Genomic DNA, 25,284 nt, shown 5'->3' on the forward strand with positions numbered 1-25,284 from the left:
GGGTGTTTGGCAAAATGCTCACGTCTTGATTCTAAATGAAAGTAGATTGCACGTTTCTTATTGCTGCTTCATAATTGTCATACTGACGTCCTAAGATGATTTTGCAAGCTCTTTTCTGAATAGGCTACGTTCTAAAGTATATACATGAGTTTTTGTTAAATTACCATTGAAAACCGGTACCCCCATAATCTAAAATCGAACGAATGTATCCTTTATATATAAGTAAAAGGTCTAGAGGCAATCCATACTTTTTAAGGCAACGAAACATAAACAACTTCCTACTATACACCTTTTTGTGAGATCGGATACAATGTCATGACTATCCCATTTTAGGTTTGATTGTAAAATTAATTACGAGGACTTTGGCTTGATGAACATAAATTAATCCTTTGTCGCCGAAAAAATTGAAGATTGTTTTACACAATTTTTCATAAATGTTATAACCATAGAGAAACACTTAAACGGATTTGGCCGCCGAAGAGGGGGGGGGGGGGGGGGGTGGTAAACCGCCGTACCCCCCCCCCCCCCCTAGATCCGCCCCTGACTCTGTACTCTGAATTTGTCTTATCTTAAATATAGAATGTTAGCATAGGGGAAGTCACTAAAAACGCAACTAAATAAGATACATATCGCTCAGAAAATGGTGATTAGAATCGTTTTAAATGTATCGTGCTCATACTATATAATTATTGTTTGTTTCATAGCAATAAACTATTAAAGGTATAGAAGATATCTATCTCCTGCAGTTAGTTAGGCTCAATCATATATGATTTTGAAAATAATACTAGATCCCAAATACGTTAGTACAACTATTTAGAAAAAACAGTCAAATTAACAGTTATAGTACAAGACAGGCAACTGCACTTCATATATCACGTATATAAGAACTGCCGCTGCTTTGACTTGTACTGGTCCCAAGTTTTGGAATTCCCTAGATGTAACTTGTTTTGTCAGTGTCTCTGTTTCTAAACGCAAACTGAAATTACATTTATTGAGTAGTTATGCTGAAATATTTAATGTAAAAACTATGTCATCACATATAATAGTATGTAATTCTTTTTTTCTTTATCTCTCTCGCTCTCCTGCCGGTCCTAACTTTACCTGACCAACAATTTCTTCATTTAGCAAACTCGCTTTGATCTGTTTTGCTCTATAATACTTTTTCTTTTCTGTCTCTCTCTTCTATTTCTTCCCTATCACCATTTCCCCTGCATATTAATTTTTTCCTTCTTAACTTTTCTCTGTTGTTGTGTTCATTTTTGCGCTTTCGCTCGCCATCCTTTTTGTATATATATATATATATTCTCATTTTCTCCTTTTTCATATATACATCAACTTTTCTCTTTTGTAAATATATTTCCCATGTGTAATAGTCTCATATAGTTTCGTGCTTTTTTCTTTCAAAACTGCATTCAGGTATTATATTCTGTTTGGGGACCTTGCTTTAACAAGCCCAGCTTTTATAAAGTCTCCTCTTTCTTTCATGTACAGAACATGATCATACATAAGTAACTTTTTATGAAATTTCTTTTGTTAATGAAAAGAGTTGTATGTTGTATATTAATATTGCACTTTAAATTGTGTGTGTTATATTGATAATCTGCTGTTCCCGTTACTCTTTTTGAAATCATATGTCCAAAAGGTTTGTGAAAGAAGAAATAAAAGGAACTTTGAACTATGAACTATAACGGCCTAGCTATGTTATTTGAAAATTCTTTTATCTACATAATAATTCCAAGTTCCATTTTCAAAATAACGTTTTCAGAGTAATGTGTCATAATTATTATGCCCTAATCTGATAACAACAATTATTGTGCAAAAAAAGTAAATATGAGAAAAGTGTGACTGTATGGTTTATAAGCGGAGAGGGCGAAAATAATATTGGGCTGGCCCATATTTTTTTTTCCGTGCGTTGCTATGACTCCCATTGTCTACATTTGATGGGAAAATGGCTACTCTTGTGCGATTACAGCGGAGCAACGGGTCAATAATGCAACAGATATTCATAAGAAATAAGTAAGTGTTATTACTGATAGTATACATGTCGTTTAATATGATTATTGTCGCACTTTATGTGCTATGTTATCACTTATAACGACGTGGACAAAGTGATAACGAATAGCAAAGTTTAAAGTTCAGTCCCACCCGTGTTCTTTCGTGTTGGATTTGATTCAAGATCGAAAGCGCGCCTCAACTCGGCGTAGGCCTACACTCATTGCTTTCGTCTCCGATTAGCTCTATCAAACTGTCAATGATATTATATTCTATGTTCTAATGAGCCTATAGTCCATGTGAATATTGTTTAAAGACATTTTTGTAATAAATAGTAGACCTACCTAATCCTGACAAAGGTGACACAATTTTCGGGGCATTTTTTTGCCAGACACATTTTTAAAATATTTAAATTCAAAAGGATTTTTACAAGTGATAACAAATGAAAAGATGAAAGATTCCTACATTATAATGTTGAAATGTTAGTTAAACCTTATGTTGGCTGTCATATCATGTTGAGTGATTCAGTCACATACACAATCGATGAATGAGTGATTTCAAGTACGGTGTTCGTTGCGTTGCCGTTGGGCGCTTGTTCAGAAACCTATCCAAAATTTGACCCGTAACTCTGGCGTGGAGATACCCTACTAAAACATACCCAAAATGAAGTAAATATTAATTAAATGTCCAAGTAAAGATCATGAGTTAAAAGTTGTTATGTTTATTACCTGTTTCGTGTCAATTTTCTTGTTATTTTTGGAGTAGATCTAGAGTAGAGTCTCCGGTTTGCGGCATCGCCCGGTTTGCGGCCAGGGGTATTTGTTTTAAAAATAAAATGAATATGACTCGATAATAATCATTGAAACCTACCGTGGATTCCACGGTAAGTTCTGCTTTGCCGAAAACGTCCGTAGCAGGTGCTCCTTTCGGTACGGAGTATCCGTCAGCGATGTCGGAAATCTACGGCACCAGTCGCCGATGAAAATTCCAGCAGGTGCTAACTTTTAAGAGATCGAGGCATGACTAGATCAATATTGTAGCTCTATTTGTCCGATATTTGTCCGATTGGAGGTGAAATTTGATGTTTTTGTGAAAGTATGATGGCTGTGGTCTGTCTCCTATCGCAGATATTTTGATTGTGCCACCGCATGGCCAGTTGCATGGGGTGGCCGCAAACCGGCACGTAATTACGTGTTTTTTCTGGTTTGCGGCGGGGGGTGTTAATACACACACAACATGCGGGATCGTGTATGATGGTATGTGTGCTGATGTGTGTACCCGCTATGACCCGATAGTTTCTAGTAGTACTTACCCCCGGATGGGATGATCCATTCGAGGAAAAGGTGAAATTGTTTAAAACTTGACAAATTTACCGTAGCAACAGATAAACATGAGAATTTGGGTTACCCGTAGTAATTTGGTACATGCTTTCATCATGACGTAGCGCATAAAGCTTTGTGACGTACGCGTGCCGCAAACCGGTAATGCGTGCCCGCAAACCGGGGAACTCAAAGCATTTCGAAACGTGGTCAATGCTGACCATGCTGTGGGTCAGTTAGGTTATTTGCGACTTCTATTTAATAAGTAAGTATATGGACTCTTTATTGAGGGTATTGAAGTATTCTGTGAGTATTCCAATAAAAATAGAATCGGCAGTTCCCGCCGATCGGCCGCAGACCGGAGCCACTACTCTAGGGTCTATTTTTTGGAAAAACATTGATAGTTTCACGGCAAACCGCTGCACAATACAAGTACATATCGATGGTGGGTTGCGAGCGGTGGGTGCGCGCCTGTGTGAAGTTATCTACCGTAATGAGAATCTGAGACTTATGGTATACTGTAACACCAGCCTGATTTCAAGTTCGGTGTTGTGGCTGGTGTTGGTGTTCTCACAACACCAACACCAGCTTTCAACACAGAACTTGAAATCACTCATTGAATCATGAATCGCATTCACAAACACAAACACAGAACTCGGAAAGACAGAAGCAGAATAATTCATTCACATTTGCGAGTTGGACTGAAAATCAGTGACTTAAATGAAAAGATGAAAGAAAATACACGTAACAAATGTGGAAACAGCCTTGTATTGTATCAAAATAAGGTTTAATATAGAATCTATGGAGATTTAGCTTGTTCCACTTGTATCTTGAAAATATGCATGGATTTTAACATGATAACAAATATTGCATAACTAATTGTAGTCTGTAGACTGTTTTTAACAGTGTACATGTACATGTATGTCATACTATGTGCTTGTTTCTACCCTGGCAGAGAGGCAGAGGAGCAGAGAGATATTGAATACAAGTCGGTAGTGAGGATACAGGCATGGTTCCGTGGACAGCGCGTCCGGTCGTACATCCTTCATCTCCATCGCTGTGCTACCATCTTACAGAAGGTGTGGAGGGGCCATCTTGGAAGGAGGGTGTACAGGGAAATGATTAAGCAACTCATGCTGGTGATGAGGATGAAATACTATAACAGAATGGCTACCCTGGTAAGCCGAGTCTCTCGTTACTTCTCTCCTAAAAGATTTTTTTTCCTTAGATTATTGTTTTCTGCATGAATATTAGAAATTTGCAGAACTCTTTATTGTGTGATTTTGTCTTTCTTCCTTTTTTATGCCTCCGCCACCGAAGGTGGTGCCGGAGGCATCATGTTTTCGGGTTGTCCGTCCGTACGTCCGTACGTCCGTCCGTCCCGTTTGACCGTTATCACAATATCTCAAGAACCATTTAAGATTTAAACTTAAGACTCTGGAATAGTATTTATCACCATAGGAAGACGATCTGATTAGATTTTGGAGTACGTAGGTCAAAGGTCACAGGTCACAGAGGTCAACTTGTGAAATTCCTTGTATTGAGTTTGTTAGCGCGATATCTCAAGAACCATTTGAGATTTAAACTTAAAACTTAAGGATAGTATGTATCACCATAGGAAGACGATCTGATTAGATTTTGGAGCACGTATGTCAAAGGTCAAGGGTCACAGAGGTCAACTTATGAAATTCCATACATTGAGATTGTTATCATGATATCTCAAGAACCACTGGAGATTTAAACTTCAAACTTAGTGATAGTGTGTATCACTATAGGAAAACAATCTGATTATATTTTGGAGCACGTAGGTCAAAGGTCAAAGGTCACAGGGCTCATTATGTATGCAAAAACAGCTTGTGATCGCGTTATCTGAACAACCAATTGATGGATTCCTGCCAAACTTTGGTCATGTATGTATCTTGCAGAGCTGATGAACTGATTAGATTTTGGGGTCACGAGGTCAAAGGTCAAAGGTCACAGGGCTCATTATGTATGCAAAAACAGCTTGTGATCGCGTTATCTGAAGAACCGATTGATGGATTCCTGCCAAACTTAGGTCATGTATGTATCTTGCAAAGCCAATGAACTGATTAGATTTTGGGGTCACGAGGTCAAAGGTCACAGCGCACATTATGTATGCAAAAACAGCTCGTGATCGCGTTATCTGAACAACCGATTGATGGATTCCTGCCAAACTTTGGTCATGTATGTTACTTGCAGAGCTGATGAACTGATTAGATTTTGGGGTCATGAGGTAAAGGTCAAGGTCATGCGGCTCATTATGTATGCAAAAATAGCTTGTGATCGTATTATCATTAGAACAGATTGATGGATTCCTGCCAAACTTAGATCATTTATGTATCTTGCAGAGCCAATGAATGGTTCATAAGATCAAAGGTCATGAGCTCATTATGTATGCAAAAATAGCTTGTGGACGCATTCTCATTAGAACTGACAGATGGATTACTATTTAACTCAGGAAATCTTGCAGAGCCAATGAACTGAGTAGATTTTAGGGTCATGAGGTCAAAGATCAAAGGGTCATATATGTTTATGAGAAATTGCTTGTAATCACGATATTCTGAGAACATGTTAATGGATTACAATTGAACTTGAATTTGAAAAATTTCTTCCGTTTCGGTTTGTAAAATTGCTCTATGACGGAGGCATCATTTTCGACTGCGCGCAGTCGAATTCCATCTAGTTTACATATAGAAGCATGTTAACAATTTTCCCTCAAAGTATTGTACTAAAATCAATTTCAATATAAATGTTCTGGTTCAATATCAAATAGTGGTTATATTTTCTTCTTCAACCCTGCACCCAATGTTTTATTGATCCCTGAAGTTGATATCAAACACCTAATCTAGTATTAACACCTTGATTATATAACTTTGACAAACTAGTCAGGATCAAACTCAACCAAAGCAATCGTTTGGTCACCACTCAAAGTATGTGACTGATTTTTATGTACGTTTGATTTGTAAAATGCTTAGATTGACACCATAGTTATTCTTAATATATCTGTTTTGTAAGTTTTTTAAATTTTCTATTACAGGTAATTATCATGATTATTTTCTTTATTTGATGCATTTTCCCCTGTTGTAGATTCAAAAGATTTGGAAGGGATACTACACAAGAAAATATGTTGCCAACTACTTCAGTAGAAAGAGATATCTTGAAGGTCTCATTGTCAAAAATGAAATCATTAGGTAAGTTTGTTGGTGGACTCAACCTAATATATTTTATTTTGTGTTTACAAATAACAGGTATATCCAAGTATGTAAACAAAAAACAGATTGATGAAGGACAAAAAAAATGTTTTCCAGTATGTTGGTATATTTCTTACAGCAATAAATTATATTGGAAATAAAGGAATTATAATTTTCATAATCATCTTTTAGCTTTGTAAAATACCAAGAGAACAAATAAAGAATGTAACACTGGAAAAAAAATGTCAACAAAAGTTGTCACTATGTTAAATTAAAAAAAATCTTCATGGGATTTCATTCAGCTGGTTAAGTGAATGCAGTTTGAATAGTAACTCTGACGGGAGATCAATGAATCTTGTTATATGTATTTTCATTCAAATTAGTATAAGTTAACATTTGTTTTATAAATAAACTGTAGGATGCACCTGAATCTTGCTATCGAACTTATATGAAACATGCTTCTATACAATACAAAGATTAGATTTTTTACTGTTTTATTTTGTAATATTTTCAGGAAAGAACTGGAGGAGTACAAAGTGCAGCAAGATGAAGAAAAAGCGCAGAAACTACAAGCAGATATTAAAGAAAAAGTGTTTGAGGAAGCCAGAAAGAATCACTATCTCCTTAGTACCGAAGTGGTAAGTTAATGAAGTAGTATTAAAAGTAATTAGTGGGTTATTCCTTGCAGGAAAAAGAAATGGTTTTCAAACTTCGATCAATTAATGCTCTACATTTGTTTTGAAATACATATTAACCTTACAAAGAAAGCTCTGATGGCTCAAGTTTGAGGACATTTTGTCAGGATATTGCCTATACTTGAATACCTACATGTATATGAAATGATGTTCTGCTTATGTTCTATCGATCATGGATCAATCGATGTGGAAAGATTAATCATTCCAATTTCCAAAACTGATTTACATGACTTTATTGTGTTGGCCAGTCTCTCTTCCGATGTAACCTTAATGATGGATTCCGAAAGAGCTTGCTTATCTTTGATACTAATCCCGTTGTATATTTGCCACTGTAGGTGCCTGGTGTGTACAACTCTCCCTTCAAGCCTTACCCAGACGAGATGGAATTCATCTTACGGAGTGTCAAGCCACGCCCTCCCCCTGGTCCCAAGCTCATAAGAGAGAACAGATCGGGCAGAGTGGTGGCTCCAAGCCCCCCTCTACCCCTCACTGCCCCCTTGCCACCCATTGGTCAGAAGCCCCAGGTAAGATCTCTCTCTCTCCCTTGTCTATATCTCTTTTCTCTCCTCTTCTCTTCTCTTCTCTTCTCTTCTCTTCTCTCTTCTCTTCTCTTCTCTTCTCTTCTCTTCTCTTCTCTTCTCTCTCTCCTAGAACTTGTTTGAGAATCCAAAAGTAAGGATTCTATTCTCACCAGGATGCCTGTATAGACCTGTGGGCCTGACAGTTAGCAACCACATAATTAGACCGCACCATTCTGCTCTGTCAAGGGCCAAGGACCTCACTTTATCTTCTTCTCCTAATAATAATAATAATAGTAATCTTTTAAAGTCCACTCCAAATTTTATTAAGTTAAACCGAAAATGGAAATTATTTTCTCCTAATCTCTTTGGGTTATATTTAGTTTGGTCTTTTCTCTTGAGTTTCCAGTTATATATATTCTGTTAGTGTCTCGTTGCACGTGGCCATACCACAAAGTTGGTTGGAGTCGAAACATTAAATTTAGTGTGATAATTATTTCAGTGATTGCGCTATCAAAATTTGAGAGGTGGGGTTTTGGTGAAAAATCAGTTTGATAATCCAATATTTCTTTTGGCATCTTCTGCTCTAGACTTTATCATGTCGGAGATATAGATGGTTAGGCTATGGGTGTAGTTTGCGTTTTAGGTTAGGTTTGGGGCAGGATGGGTCAATGTTCGGTATATAGTATTGGACCCATTGTTAAAGTTACGGGTACTGAAATTAAATGTTATCAAAATTAGCTGCAGAGCAATCAAGTTTTCCCAGAGTCTGAAGTCTGTGTCTGTGTTGATAAGAGTTAGAAATAGGCCATGGAGTACTTGACAGTGAAGCTTGTTATTTCATTGCGCTTAGAGACTTCAGTGGTAAGCAGTTTATAAGCACTGTTTTTATTATTATTATTATTATTATCATTGCAGGGTCCATTCAGGGAGCCTCTTGAAGTGCAGAAGCAGAGATACAAGCCTCTCCAACCGACCCTGAAAGTGGCCACATCCTACACGTCTGTGGAGGAGGCCAGAGCGGCCATGAGAGGTCAGGAGTGGGTCATGAGAGTCAATGACAACATGTAAGTCACCCATCTATCTTAAAAATCTATCTATGATAATCATATAAATGTACATGCACCATAACCCTCCCCCCCCCCCTAAAATTAAAAATAAATAAATGAAATAAATAAATAAATAACTAAATAAATAAAAAAATAAAAAAATAATTACAAAAATAAAAAATAAATAAAATGAAAGAAAAAAATGGAAAAAAGATAAATTAATATATAAAGAATTAATAAATAAATAAATAATTATAATGATAATAATAATAATAATAATGAAAATAATAATATAATAATGATGAATAGATAAAAAAAAGTAAATGAATAAACAAATAGATTGATTGATTAATTGATTGATAATATATAAATAATATAATAATAATGAATAAATGAATAAATACAAAGTAAGATTTGAAATGAATAGATAAATAAAGCAATGAATAAATGTACATTTACAACAAAGATAAATAAATATGAGAGCTGGGAGGATTTGCATCCTAACCTTTCTTTCAAAAACCCCTTTATGTAAAAAGGAGAGCTACTGTAAAAGAAAATTACAGCAACAGGGTGTGATGCATATAGTTAATGATTGTAAGAGTATTGCTAAGCAGAAGCCCTTACAAATAAAAGTCTTTCTAACCCAGCATTAGACCATTTGGTTTGTTTGCTGTTAGCAACACCTACAGGGCTGCAATATCAGAAAGGGAAGGGGGGGTGTGGGATAGACAATGTTGCATAAAACATAATCTTTGCCTTGTTGTAGATATGAACCTCACTTGTTACATATCTAAGTATAATGTTCATGTTTATGCTTTAGCCCTCCTATCTCATGTTTATCTTGTGCATATAATGCATTAACCGTGTAACTTAATTTCCTATACCTTTTCCAATTTCTATACAACGTAATTTATTGTATTGGAAAATCTATCAAATGTAAATGAATCAAATGCCACATATCACGTTGATGAACATGAATACCTATGTTTGAAAAGATGATACAAGAATCAATGAATCAATTAACACTTATCAATTATCGGTCAATAAGTTATTTTTTTGTTATGACTCTGAGGGTGGATAGGAGTAGTAAAATCCTGAAACTGGAGTGGACTGTTGATCGATGGCAGCCACTGTGTCAAAGAAATTATCACAAGATGGCAATTAAAGTCAAGATTGTTCAGCTAGTTGTTTAGTAAATTCAGCTTGTGTTGATATTGATGTACCATGACAATTTTATCACCCACTCTCTCTCTCTCTCTCTCTCTCTCTTTCTCTCTCATTTACAGTTTTGTGCCTTTCACAAGGAGAGATCGAGATTACGATCCCTTGCTCCACACGACATCCAAATATGGGCATTTACCGTATGGTACACACTACTACAGAGAAGGCGATGAAACAAAACATATTACTGCAGAGGTGAGAGTAATTTCTATGCCTTAATTATCTCAATAACTTTTAACTCCAATTAAATTCAAATTTGCCATATACAGTCAAACCTGAAAGTGACCACTGTAGACGGATGGCCTTTATAGACAGGTTCTTCGACACATGTTGATGCTCAAAAACTGTTTGACCAACAATGAGGGTCGCATCCTACCGGGTACCCATTTGACACCTGGGTGGAGAGTAGGAAATGCAGGTTAATATCTTGCCAAAGGATATTAAAGCCGGGTTGGGATTCAAACCCTCGACCTTCGCATCTCCAGTCAAGAGCCTTAAACCACTGGGACACGACACTCCCATTACCAGTACACATAGTATTATTCCCCTATAGGATTCCAAATGGCTTTATTTCACGTTTACCCCCCCCCCCCCCCCCCCCTTACAAATGATAATTCAAGTATTGTAGTAGTCTTATGTTTCAATACACCATAATATGTACAGTTTCAATTCAAAGCTTGAAGTCATTAAAGCACAATTTGTTCGCTAACATCACATAACTCAATTCTATCTGCTTATTAATCATCCTTGTTTTCTTTTCTTTTTTTGTCTCTACAGAGGTTTCAACCAGTTGTTTCCCCAATCCCCGTCTTCGATAAGTTAAACGACAACTACTCAAAAGGAACGGAAACGGTACCCTAAAAGAAAGAGCTATACAGATCCCTTGTACTGCCCTGAGTTTTTATGTGTTGCAATATGTTGTCCCTTGTTTCTCATTTTGAAAATGAAAAACAATAATATGCGTCATTTGACTAATAAATTTCTTTAGAAAATGTAAATATAACTAAAGTATGCTTTAATGTACATATCTGTATATTTTGTATGTATTGTAGAAATGTAAATATCTGTATATATTTTGATAACAAAATCATATTAAAGCTAATGTACTAATGTGGATTTACATTAAATCACAAATTTGCTTTCTCTCTCTCTCTCTCTCTCTCTCTCTCTCTCTCTCTCTTCCTCCACTACATTATTAACTGATAGGATAAGTATTCATTAAGGAAAACATGATTTCAAATAATGCAGTGTGCATTCAGTACATGTTTTATACTTGAGTCTGGTATGATAATGCCATGGGACATTTTTATGATCAGTACATGCAAAGGTCATATATCAATTGTATTGAATGTATGAACCCAAGCCCCTCCCCCCCCCCCCTTCCATTCATCCTGTTATCCAGGTACCTGTTTGTGTCATTATACCAGCCATTGAACATGATCAGTGTTTCCTATCCTCCATAAACATGTGATCGTTTTTTAATACGGCAAACAGGAAGCAACAGGATTGTTTTTCAAGCACCATTTATTCCAAGGTTATTCCTGTTCATTCAATGAGGTCTTGCTATTGTCTTGCAATAAACATACGCTTATCCATATCTGCTATTGAATTTCCATTTGTTGGATTTCAGATCATATATTCTGAGCTTGAGATTTGCTAGAGCATGATAGAACAATCTTTTAACAAACTGCTCTAAATCTGGTACTGAATTGAATATTATTGGACAAATAATCTTCTTGAAATTTACAATAGATTCATGACTTTTGCATTTAGAAAAATATTGGTTCCAACTAATAAAAGTTTAATAATGAAAAGGGGCATTTTATGATTGAAAACCCCTCTTACACATTCTTATTTGTAGTATGTGCAAGTATTTATAAATATGGGGTCACTGTTTATTAGGGTGAAGGTGTTTATGAAAACTATTTAACATGGAGTTCCGCTTCAAAGGATTAAAAAATGCCATAATACTAGCATTTCAGACAAAAATTATTGGAGAAGTTATTGATCAAAAGAATAATTATAACACTGATATAATTAAAAAAGCATGTACTTTTGCAATTCAAATACATTTCACTACGTTTAAGATCGAGAACAATTGACAAGAAAAGTAGGGTGGGAGTTCGTTTCTAAAACTTGTTATCAATAACAAATGCTAAATTTCTATGACATATTTGCTCTCAGCCAATCAGATGCCATGATTTCAGTAGCTTATAACAGTAGCTTGTAACTTAATTGTTATTGATATCAAGATTTATGAAACAGGCCCAGCAGTTGGCAGGAGAAAAATACTGGGAGGAATGTTATGTATATCAGCTTTTTGTTTCATGATTGTAATTTGTCTGTTGAGAGCCAGAAGGTTACATTAATAATAATAATAATAGCTAGTTCTTATATAGTGCTTTTCAGGACCGAAGGCCCTCTCAAAGCGCTTTACAGATATATATATATATTATTACCCCGGTCATAGGATTCAGGCTTACCCGCACACAATGTATGCACATTCTCCACTCCCTTGGGAGCATTCCAGCCAGGCGTCTTTTTTTACAAGCGCACACTTGCTAATCTAACCACATTAGCTTTCGCATCCTACCGGGTACCCATTTAACACCTGGGTGGAGAGTGGCAAATGTAGATCAATGTCTTGCCAAAGGACATTAGTGCCGCGGTGGGACTTGAACCGCGAACCTTGTGATCCACAGTCCGGTGACATATCCACTTGTCCACGACACCTTTTCCTTAATCTGTGTTCAAGGATATATGCCCTTCTAGCTCCTGGCATACAAATTACTTGTACAGACATATGTATACAGGTTTGACTGAATGATCATTATATATGATTTGATGAATAAAATAAAGTATATTGTACATGTATAGATCATGATTGTGTCGTGTCCTTCATTTATGACTAACCCAAATGTGAATCAGAAACCAAATAAATACAAAGGAGGTATATTCTAAAACATATTCAACTTTATAGAAAAAACATGGTACACTTTTCAAGCAAATTGAGTACGTTTATGTATTATCAGCTATCTACTCATTTTTTTTTTAAAGTGTTGTACGTAGTACCTGATTATTAATTCCATCTGCCTTTTATGTTGTCTATTTACCTAATATCTCATCTTTATCTGATCATCAATATACAAACTGGTCTAATAGACGTGACTATATTTGGGAAATGGATCGGTACAGAATTAGAATTTTGGGGTTAATGACATGTTCATGATAATTGTCTATGACGCATACATCGAGGTAATGGATACAAACAAACAAAGACCAAGCAGTTTGAGGCAGACGGATTGCATCGGCAGATATTTTGAAGAAAAAAACTGCCGATTTGTACAAATCAGCCAAGCGCGTAGCCAGGATTTTATTTTAGGGGGGCGGTAGTGCCCAGGACCAAAATCCAGTTGAAACCAATTGGAGCAAAACCAATTGAAACCAGTTGCCAACTGGTTTCAATAGGGAAATTGGAACAACTGGTTCCAATTGAAACCAGTTGAAAACCAATTGCCAACTGGTTCCAATTGAAACCAGTTGAAACCAATTGCTAACTGGTTCCAGTTGAAACCAATTGGTTCCAGTTGCCTAATTGGTTTCAACTGGAACCAGTTGTTCCAATTTCCCTATTGAAACCAGTTGGCTTCAACTGGTTTCAACTTGTTTCAATTGGTTTCAATTGGATCCAATTGAAACTTACAGTAATTGGCATAAACTTAATTAGTTATAAGTTAATTAGCTCTTGCACTAATTATCGCTCATGTCAACACAGAAACATTGTTATATGTGTCTACATTAAGTACAATGTAAAGGGCATTATAATATGCAGACCATATAATATACTTAACAAGGAAGGCATTGCCATTATATATGTTTGTAATTGATGTATTTTGTACATGGTTAGTGTTTTACTCATCAACTTTTAATCTGTGTAATTACAAAAATATGTTACAAATGAACATGCTTATCATTGCTAATTAATCTTTATATTTATCTAAAACAAATGCATTACTTGCAAATGAAAATTAATTAATAAGTACATTGTAAATCAAAATAAATTACATAAAACGTTGATCTGCACACAAGCATATAATATGCAAATTAACTGGTTTCAATTGGATCCAGTTGGGTAACTGGAAATATTTCCAATTGGAACCAATTGGGTAACTGGAAATGAATTCTAACTGGAACCAGTTGGGTAACTGGAAATTATTTCTAACTGGAAATGAATGCTAACTGGAACCAGTTGGGTAACTGGAAATGAATTCTAACTGGAACCAGTTAGGTAACTGGAAATAAATTCTAACTGGAATGAATGCTAACTGGAACCAGTTGGGTAACTGGAAATGATTTCTAAATGGAACCAGTTGGGTAACTGGAAATAAATTCTAACTGGAACCAGTTGGGTAACTGGAAATGACTTCTAACTGGAACCAGTTGGGTAACTGGAAATGACTACTAACTGGAAATGAATGCTAACTGGAACCAGTTGGGTTACTGGAAATGAATTCTAACTGGAACCAGTTGGGTAACTGGAAATGAATTCTAACTGGAACCAGTTGGGTAACTGGAAATGACTTCTAACTGGAATGAATGCTAACTGGAACCAGTTGGGTAACTGGAAATGACTTCTAACTGGAACCAATTGGGTAATTGGAAATGAATTCTAACTGGAACCAGTTGGGTAACTGGAAATGACTTCTAACTGGAAATGAATGTTAACTGGAACCAGTTGGGTAACTGGAAATGAATTCTAATGGAACCAATTGAGTAACAGGAAAATCATCTTACTGTTTCCAGTTGAACTTCTAACTGGAACCAGTTGGGTAACTGGAAATGACTTCTAACTGGAACCAATTGAGTAACTGGAAAAATTACCTTACTGGTTCCAGTTGCACTTCTTATTGGTTTGAACTGGAAATGAGTACCCATAACAATATTTTCCAGTTCGGCAATTGGTTTCAACTGGAAATTTTCTATTCCAATTGAAACCAATTGAAACCAATTGAAACCAGTTGAAACCAATTGAAACCAGTTGGAGATTTCAACTGGTTTCAATTGGATTTTGGTCCTGGGTGAGCACGCAAAGCGTGCGAATCACTTACAGAGCGCGCGTATAGCGCGCTCCCTAGGGGGTTGGGTGCGCGAAAGCCTTGACGTTATAGAGAAAGAAGGCGATTCGTTGTACCGTTCTCGACTCTTAATCCTTTTTCTTCCTATGTCCTCTTCCTTTCTTCTTTCTCTCTCTCTCTCTCTCTCTCTCTCTTTTTGGCCGGCGTTTTTGGGGGGCGACCGCCCCTACCGCCCCCCTGGCTACGCGCCTGATATCAGCACATTTAGGGACAATGTGCTATCATTATATAAGTATGACATTTTATCATTATTATTATTACCGGTGTATATGAACTTTTATGAATACTCATAAATCACTATAAAAATCACCTTTTACTGTCAGAACATGATTCTTAAATAGTTCGAACTCTGAAGTTTCTGATAAATATGAATAGGATCAGTGGCGAATTCATTCTAGCGGGGAGTGGGTGCATGCTAGAGAGAATAACAATTATATGTCATTTGTTTTGTAGTTTTGTAGGGTACAGACTTTCTTACTCCTGAATAAAAGTGCGTTAACCACATTTTTTTCCCTTTTTTCCAGAAGCCTTTTGGAGATAAGAGTTGCCGCCGCGGGAACATTATAGAACGCCAATCGTTTCAAGTTTCGATAGCCATGATAAGAATCTAACTTTGGCAGCAATAAACCTTATACATGCCAAAACGGTATATCATACATTGATTACAAATTGTTGTTTTTAGTTCCGAAATACTTGAATTGCACTTTGAGAGAACCTGAATGACCTTGACTTTGAAAAAGCTGATTATGAGTTCGGTGAACTGTTCAAACCAATAGGGTAAACAAATAAAATGAAATAAATAAATTAACTTGATGTACGTTGACAGGATTTGGGATGGGCATGCAAGTGAGCACAGTACCAGGGAGTATAATGATCGAGAAAGAGGCTGGTGACGGGGGGGGGGGGGGGGGGGGGGGGGGGGGGGGCAACCCACTGATCGATCGCTATTATTGTTCCCGACTCTTGCTTAGCAAAATAAGCAGAAATGTATGCGAAGTCGTATCACATGACAGTGGCAATTTGGTCTACTCTATCCAGGGTATTGCTCAAGGATGTAAGCAGTAGCATTGACCAAGGAACAAATCTGTATAATTATGAAAGTCAAAGAGTCCTCACCAATATACCACAGTGCTCCATAATGTTATTCACATATTCAGAACTTCCATGTGTTCGGAAGATTAAGGTCCAATTGATTTCATCATTTCGCATCCAATTTCATTAAACTTCGTCATCCTCGGTTGCCATTACCACATTTATATCTTATTCATTCTATTTCCAATGTTTTCTGAATGTTTTCGAGACAACTATATTTTTGTCGATCACATAGTTTTATCTAGCTTTTTGTCCCATGGGAGTTTTCATTGTTGCTGAATTTTAGCAACAATAAATAATGTTTGCCATTGTTCCTCGTTCATTATATCCATGACATGGGGTAGCAATTTAGTCTTTCGAGACTTCGGGGGCAGGCGCGCAGAGAAGGGGGGGGGGGGGGAGTTTTGAAAAACTCCCCTTCCGCTTCCGGGTGTTTTATGCCGTTTTTTGGTTTTTCACATTCTTTCTTATTTGTTCATTGTCTCTACAATGCTATCTGGGCGGTATTCTGAACCCTGTTGTAACTTTTGTGTTATCTTTTGTTGTATCTTTTCTCTCATCTTATTGACGGCGCCTGCGCTCATACTTTGGTGTGCTTGTATTGTGCGTATTATTAATAAAGTGGCATTTAATCCTCATTTGCATAAGCGCACGGGAGATAATAATTATGTGGAGATAATTGGTATTCTGAAAGTTGTTGTATCTTTTATCTTATCTCATCTTGCATGGTATTTACAACAATATTTACAACAGGTAGGGGGTTGTTGTATCTTTCGTGGTGATATAATGGCAGCAATATTTTTTGGCCAGAACCAACTTCGTGCCAATAGACGAGTTAGAAGAAGATTGTGTGTTGACCGGAAACATCACAGATGAGAACTTTTAAAGATATTACATGCTAGGATATGACGATTTTAATGCTCTCATCATAAACCAATATAGTGAAAGCGTGATTTTTGGAGTCTCCGAGGCCCATAGTTTAACCAGTACCTCGAATAGAAGGCATGGTATATTTGTTTTATATCCTGCATCAAAAATTTGTTTAAAAAAAAAAAAAAAAAAAATTTTGGAAAAAAAAATGTTAAAACAAAAAAAATGTCAATTTTTATCTAAAAAGATTTAAAATATTTTGTTTTCATTAAATTAAGATTTGAAAAATAAAATTGATTCAATTAAAAAAAAAGAATTCACATTTTTTCAACTCCCAAATAGTAAACCAAAATAGTACTCTCATAATAGTACTTTCTAAAAATAGGTCAAATATTTCTGGTCATGTGACGAGCTCTCAAGTTGAAGATATTTATCGTTTACAACTAGGAGCTCTAATGTATGAATTGAATGCAGGTCTACTGCCAGTGGCCTTGGCTGGAATATTTAAGAAAAATAACCAAGTTCATAGTTATTCCACACGACAGGCGCAAGCATATCACTTACCTCTTGTTAGAACGCAATTTGCCCTTACTACTTTGGGGTCCACTGGACCTAGGTTTTGGAATTCCCTTGAACCAAGAATAGCGCAATCGGTCAGTATTTATGTATTTAAGCGCAAACTGAAGTTACTGTATTTGAGTCGATATCATCTAGATTTATAGTTGTGATCAATATTTAAGAAAATTATTTGCTATATAGGTCAGCTAATTCTACTCCCGTTTTTAACATCCTTTCATCTGTTTGTCTTGTTTAGTTTTTGTCTGTATTTCATTCCTGTTGCTCGTAGTATATTCCTGTTCCAGTTGTTTATAACCATTATTTAGTACCCAGTAGATTTTATTGTACTTATTTATGTTTAATACTTTATCAGTTGTTTAGTTAGTTTAGTTTTGTAAGCATTTAAATGTACACATTATTCTTATCTGACGAGTTTGTTCTTTTAGGACATACTCATGAACTACTCATGAGGGACCTTAAATCCACAAGCCTTGCTTTCAACCAAGGTCACCTCATCTTTCTATTGTAACGCCATATTCTGTTCACTCCTTTATATTCATGTCATATTTGCAATGTGTGTTATGAAAGAAAGATAAATAAACTTGAAACTTGAAACTTGAAACTTGATAAGATAAAGGCGGTCCTTCAAGAGATAACACAGGGATAAAAACAATGTTCAGAATACCAACTTACAACACTATTAGCGCTGTGTTATCTCTAGCTGGAAGATACAACAAAAGATAACACAAAACTTACAACAATGTTCAAAATACCGCCCCTGAATGACAGAATGACATTAAACAACACTTTTTGTTTAAACGTTCGGCCTCCTGGGAGAAGTTTCAATTGTTGTAAAGAAACTGGGTACAAGCCAAAAAGTTATCTATATACAACAAAAAACAACATTGTGTTATTATTTTATGTATAGCGTCACATGGCAGATAAATTCATGTTTAATACCAGGTTTAATAATGTTAAAGAACACTGGACCATGCTTTCTCTCCCCCCCCCCCCTCTCTCTCTCTCTCTCTCCCTCCTTCCCTCTCTCTTTCTTTACGTCATTGACTTATAGAACGAAAAATATTTTATTCCAGACAGTAGGTCTTGCAAGTAAAAACAAAAACTGGAATCAATGATGATTCAGTCAATATTTGTTATAACTACTGTTTCCGAGTTTGCTATTGGTTGATCTCTTGAAGTGAATGATTGACCATAAGTATAGTGATGATAAAAATGAGAATTTTTAACGTGGATATTTGTATCATTTATGTACAAAATGGGGATGGAATAATGTTTCGTTTACACCCGGTAGCCTCAGTGTTAACAGTGGGTGTTTTTTTTTTTTTCTCTCATCTCTTTGGACTCCTGAGAAATTATTCCGAATTTAGGGGGGTACATTGAGCATTTTTCCGTATTTAGGGGGGTCTCCAAGGCAGGAAAAGCTCGCGAAAAGCCCGCAAAAGGGGGGTTAGGAAATGTTGGCAGTCCTCAGATAGGGGGTGCTTTCAAAAAGAGGGAACGAGCATACGCGTACCCTAAATAACACTGAGTGGATGGGGGGCGGGATCACACCCAACTGCTAAAAATGATACTTAAGCAATATCTTGTATGGTGTATAAAGAGAAGCAAAAATTGTAATATTGAAATAAAATCTGATAATGTTATGACAATATAGGGGTAGGCCTATATACCAATGTCTAAAAAAATAGTATAGGCCTATTTTCGTTTTGAGATTGTTGTAGGTGCCATTTTTCCTGATAGTGCCCTTTTTGTAGGTACCCCCCCCCCCCCACTTTAGAAGTCGCTCCGCCGCCCCTGCCCTAATTTACATCTGTTCCGAGTTTTGCTTGGTTATTTTGTCCTGAAGATTACCATGAATAAAAATAAATAATTAAAAAAAAAAAAAAAAAAAAAAAATCACATTTTTTTGTCCTATTCATTCTATTTCTATCAATATTTTCTTGCTGTTTTCAGGACAATATAATTGTAAAGGTACCCTTGTGCATATCCTGAGGGTGTTTCACTAAGCCCTAAAATTGATCTTAAAATCGAAATCGATTTTAGTTGATGAAACACACCCCCCCCCCCCCCCCGAACACATTATGTACGAGGGTTCGATTACAGCTACGAAAAAAAAATCGGTCTGTCAATAAGATTAATTATAAGATGAAGCTTATTTTTTTTTAACATGTAATCTTTCCAACATCAACAATAAAAATCTATCCTGAGGATAAGGTGATTTCAGTCGATTCGTTCCCCCTATATAGCCAATCCCCAATCAGACACCGGCCTCGCCCAAGCCATCGGCCTCGCCCCTATAGCCTAGCAACATACGTAACGCACCGCCGCGGTACGGCCGTGTATATGTTTATGGTCTTGAAACATATACCCTATACTAGGCCTACGAGGTCGATGACGATAGGTGCACTGTACTATACCATGCATGTGTGAGGTTTATTAATTGACTGTACTAAAATTACACGTCGAGTCGCCGACTGCACCCAAACAAGCCCAGTGCAGTGGCCGATATCGTGAGTATTAAAGATTTATTAATTATTAACTATCACCGCTTTAGAAATCAAAAGATTGAGGGTACCGATAGACCCACTTTCAATCTGTAAGTTGAATTCAGATGGAAGAATTGTTAGTCATACTTATACTTTCGCGGTAGCGAAAGTGTACAGGTTGTGCTCGCAGAAGTTGAGGCACAACCGGCCGGGTGGCTTGCACAGTGTTTACTCGTGAGCCGCGCGCTGGTTACTGACTATGCAGTGTGATGTGGAGACCCATATCTGCGTATCGTAACATTTCACTTGAAAGTTGAAATTGACAATAATTTTCTGTCGTATTCCCATAATGCTTGCTCTCATCTTAATCATATTCTAAAGAGTAAGTGTGCTGTAATCTCATCAAAGTTCGAGTAGATTTCTAGACCTATTAAAGCACAGTGTCATTTTCACAAGATAGGGCCAAGTCGTAAGTGAAGCATTACAAATAATTGTTATTCCTTCAAAACACAACCCAAAGTCCAGACAAAAGAAGACTTTATTATTGACAATAACAATGAATTTTGCTACATTTCACTTTCTACTTTTCACTTTCTACTTAGCTCTATATTCAGGTGTACTGCACATTCCTTGATTACTAATACAATATTGTGTAATTTTGTATTGTTTTACTGTACCATTTTTGGTCCCCATGGAAGACCAGCGGCATCATAACGATACCACTGAATATGGGCTACCCAGCCGTTAAGTAATTGTTATTCGATACTGTTTTACTTATTGCATGTTGTCTTTTTAATTTTATACAGAAAGTTAAAACAAACCAAAAAACGAACAAACAATTACTTTAATCATTATAAATTAGGCATCATTGTAAAGGGGAATAAATAAACAGACCTTTCAATAATGTCAATGTAAAATATAATAACAGGAGAGGTATCAATACTAAAACTCAAACAGCTGAACATTTTTGAGGGGATCGTTTTGAACTTGAGTTATCTGTCTTACAGTACATTTTAATCCATTCTTAATCCCTAAACGTAAACATCGTCCTGGCCAGGCTATATCTAAATCCCTTGAGCTGCATTCATAAGAGTAGGTCAGTTTATCAACTTGTGGAGTGTTCTTCTTTATTAAAGCCAAACTGTCCTACATGTTCCCCAGTCGGTGCCTGTTGGTCCCCCATGTTCCTCTTTTTCTTATATTAATTGAGAGCTGAGTTAATGAGATAGCCACCTGTCCAGTGACCTCGCTGTATGGTCTTATCCCTTCTGGCTGAACTAGGACAGCCGGCCTTTAAAGCATCCCTAAAGTGTTGGGAGCCTCAAAACTCTGATGGCAAAAATCCACTTCAATTGTACTAAGCTTTATAAAATGTGCATGGAATTGCAAGTAAATTGTGTCTCACCAAGACTTACTGTAGCCATGTTATCATAGTCACAACTTGGCTGTTTCCTGTTTGATAAAGAGGATGCGATTAAACTGATAAGTGAAGGGCAGAGCTGATAATATTTCTACTAAACTTCAAACCGATAAGTCAGAATAATAAGGAGTTACAGTATCAATTAAGTTTAAGTAGAATACATGCACATTTTTAATGTTGGCTTTCTTTAACATTATGTGTGTAAGAGTTAAAATTAGACTCCTTCCATAGTTGTATTTTGTGACAATTATATATTTAAAAAAAAATCTTTTCTCCCTATACATATTCATTTCATATCATTTGCTTATTCACTTACATATATTAATTTACTTCAATTACTCAACCCAATTCCTTCCTCCATTCAGCTCCTCTCTGCATACCAAGTCTTCCATTTCACAGAGTGGGGGGGGGGGGGGTTCACAAATCTTGTCATCAGAGACAAATGACAGTTTTTGTAATAAGCCACTGAAATCCTTGCTTCTGATTGGTTATCAGCAGATTTGTTACTGATTTTTGTCATTGAAAGAAGGCTTTGTGAAACGGGTCCCTGGTTTTTTCCTTTGTCCACTTTTTGCTTTTCCTTGGGTATCTTTTTCTTTCCTTTTGAATATTCATTCTTACTGTTAAATCCTATTAGTTAGTGCTTTATGGTGTATTTCATTTCAATATACTTTGCTCAAAAATCTTCAGAATGATGCTGCATAGCATCCTACAATACAACAGACAGACCTACACTGGACTTCTTCTGAGTTAGTTGCCATTATTTAGTGCTCTGTTAGTTTTAGTTGGAGATTTAGGACTTAGGAGAGAGGATTTATTTGAGTTTGACAGTGACTTTTGGATGATTATTTTTAATCTATATTGGTGAGAGATAAATTTGTATTACATGTACTTTACATGTTTAAGGCCTATAAATGTACATGTGTGCTACCGCTTTTCAATATGTTTAGGAAATAGGAAATGTTCTGTAGCGAGTTGCAAATGCAAATAGGATCAGAGTACGGTAATAATATAGTATTAATGACTGCTTTGAGAGAAATAGTTGTTTTTATACGCTCAAGGGAAGGTTACAATTGTGCTATTGCCCGAGGCGTGCCGAGGGCAATAGCACAATTGTAACCTTCCCGAGAGCGTATAAAAACAACTATTTCTCGAATATCAAAGCAGTCATTAATACTTTTATATACTGAAGAGTCAACTTACCAATCAACTGGTAGAACAGGTACTCAGAACAGGAACTCAGAACTCCGTAGAAAATAACTCAACTGTAGAACCGTAGAAAATAACTCAACCGTAGAACCGTAGAAAATAAACCGTAGAACCGTAGAAAATAACTCAACCGTAGAACCGTAGAAAATAACTCAACCGTAGAACCGTAGAAAATAACTCAACCGTAGAAAATAACTCTATTTGTTCAAAATGTTTACCGTACAATTGTGAAAATTATACGTGGGGGCTTGCACCTGCTGACTAGTGGCTACATGGCTACTTGTGGTGATGTTGCATGTGCGTGGGAAGTTCTCTGGGTTATTTGTGATCTCATTGAAAATGTCATTTAGTTCCCGCAGTTCCTGGCTTTCACTACGCTGACCACCAGTAGATGTTGATGACGATGGTACTGATTTCGGATCAACAGCTGCCGCGATACCATGACCTATGTTTGATGAGGATGGTACTGATTTCGGATCAACGGCTGCCGCGATAGCATGACTCATGTTTTCTTTGGCTGTACTGCTAGTCATAGCATAGTGTTTCAGACTGGTCTCCGCCTTGTGTCCGGAGACACTCATTATTTCTCTGTCTCTGAACCCAGCATTTTGTAGGGTACTGATGCTGGTTGCCCTTAGGCAATGGTTGGTGTAAGCCTTGGTACCTGCACGAGATGAAATTGTTTTCATCTTGTCTCCGATGCTGTTTTTCCCTAGGGGTGCATTACAGTACCATTGATCAAAAGAAGATGGATTGGATTTGAACTCACGCTTGGCCTGTGCACGTGCATTTGCCGGTCTCTGCCAAAAACTCTTACATTGTGGATTCAATTTATCTTTGTAGCGTAAGAAGGAGGCAACAGGACATCGTGGACCATTAGTTGGAATCATGACACCACCTTGGCTTTTCTCTAGTTTATCTGCCCTGTTGTTTTTTGTGAGTGTATCTTCAGAGTTATGGAGCATTTTCCCCCTTCATCACAAATGTCAAAGCTGTCAAGTGTCATTTCACGCAAATTCTCTCTACCCCGATTGCAAAAGTACAACATTACATCCATAAATACCTTGTCCTGAAGACCCACAGGATCATCCAAATCAAGCGAACCTTGGATTTTGTCCATGTCTTCTGCTGAGATAGCTGGTTTGTGAGTTACAACTCCCTTTCCTTCCTGTTTAAGCATTGCTGAAAAACACTTAAAAACTTGCGTCGAGTTGGAAAAATCTTCATGCTTGATGATATCTATCTTATTACAGTTGAGGAAATGACGCTGAAGTCCGAATCTAATAGCTAACATTGACTTCTTCATGTAATAACTTCCGTTCTTCCGTCTGGCACCAGCGTAAAACTTTTGCAGTACATTGTCCAGCTCCGAATTTGAAAGCTTGTTTACGCTATCGAGGTCTGTCTTGATAACTTGCAGGAAGTCTTCGAATATTTTCATGGAGCATTTAACGGAATTTTTCGTGTTCTTGCTGTCAGCAGAATCAATCAAGTCTCTCATTTGATCATCATCAAGAAGCTGAAATCTTGGGAGCGTTTCTATTAATTCCGCCATTTTGGCCTAGTAGTACAGTCGGTCGTCTGCGCTGCACTCGATCACTGGCACAACAATGCTACAAATTCACAAGGGAGTCGGGCTAACTCGCCCCACGGGACATCTCGCCCCAGCGAGATATCCCGACATGATTTATCGATCGAGAGATACCAGTAGTCTGCTAATTAACGGCCAGGACGAAAGAATGTGAACAAATATCAGCCATATCGTCTAAAATGTACAATGAGCACAAACTATATACACATTGGTATCTCTCGATCGATGAATCGTGTCGGAACATTTCGACCCAGTCTTTGATGCTGGGGCGAGATGTCCCGTGGGGCGAGTTAGCTGCTAGTTGTATTACAAAATTGGTAAAATGTAGCGACCATTTCTTCGCACACATATGGTATCCTCCATCGCTCAAACCATTTTTTAACATGTAAACCTATGGGGTAACCATGGAGACTGACCTATTTTTTTAATAACCATGGTTATTAAAAATATTGAAATGTTTTATGCATGGTTACCGAGAATTTTACAGGAACAGTTGAAGTTTATGAATGCAATTTCGACCAATCAGATGGCTGGATTACTTAAGTGAGGTATATAACATTTAATGATTTACTCAGGAAGTTACTCAAGTATTGCTGTTTACCTCTTTTAATCAAGAACATTAGTGGGTACATGCATCATGTTTGCAGAGAACTTTACAATATACTGGTATGCACTTATCCAATGGCCCATAGCAAGCCAGCTAATTCATTTTTCAAAGTTGATTTTATGCATTCTAGCTAAACATACTATTTTTGTAGGTGATTGATGTACACTTTAATTTGAGATCAAGGTACTGGGTCTGTATTATATTATTACACTCTGGAGTGCAGTAACAAGGACAGTGTGTATTGAAGGTCTACATGAAGCTAGACAAACAGGCCTATCAATGTGTACAG

General features: G+C 36.8%; 2 protein-coding genes across 3 annotated transcripts in view; both read left to right on the top strand.

The window, feature by feature from the left end:
* The first annotated feature begins 1,890 nt into the window (after positions 1–1,890).
* On the top strand, positions 1,891–12,020 carry LOC576665 (spermatogenesis-associated protein 17). Its single transcript, XM_030999424.1, has 8 exons — positions 1,891–2,016; positions 4,267–4,489; positions 6,420–6,523; positions 7,038–7,161; positions 7,554–7,742; positions 8,655–8,803; positions 10,072–10,201; positions 10,784–12,020. Exons 1-8 carry the CDS (start codon positions 1,949–1,951, stop codon positions 10,865–10,867), a joined length of 1,071 nt encoding a protein of 356 aa, XP_030855284.1. The 5' UTR covers positions 1,891–1,948; the 3' UTR covers positions 10,868–12,020.
* Positions 12,021–20,099: 8,079 nt separating this feature from the next.
* LOC100888033 (scavenger receptor class B member 1) overlaps positions 20,100–25,284 on the top strand; it is a 51,095-nt gene continuing 45,910 nt past the window's right edge. For both annotated transcript variants that reach the window (XM_030998571.1, XM_030998573.1), the window contains exon 1: positions 20,100–20,192. The gene's annotated coding sequence lies outside the window, so the exon portion shown is untranslated. The remainder of the gene's footprint in view (positions 20,193–25,284) is intronic.

The sequence above is a fragment of the Strongylocentrotus purpuratus genome, unplaced genomic scaffold (genome assembly GCF_000002235.5).
Source record: "Strongylocentrotus purpuratus isolate Spur 01 unplaced genomic scaffold, Spur_5.0 spur5_scaffold_5, whole genome shotgun sequence".
Taxonomy (NCBI): Eukaryota; Metazoa; Echinodermata; class Echinoidea; order Camarodonta; family Strongylocentrotidae; genus Strongylocentrotus; species Strongylocentrotus purpuratus.

Coding starts and splice junctions, on each gene's coding strand:
- LOC576665 (XM_030999424.1), top strand. CDS start 1,949: ATGGCTACTCTTGTGCGATTACAGCGGAGCAACGGGTCAATAATGCAA. Junction 4,490..6,419: donor ATAACAGAATGGCTACCCTG/GTAAGCCGAGTC, acceptor CCCCTGTTGTAG/ATTCAAAAGATTTGGAAGGG. Junction 8,804..10,071: donor ATGAGAGTCAATGACAACAT/GTAAGTCACCCA, acceptor TCTCATTTACAG/TTTTGTGCCTTTCACAAGGA.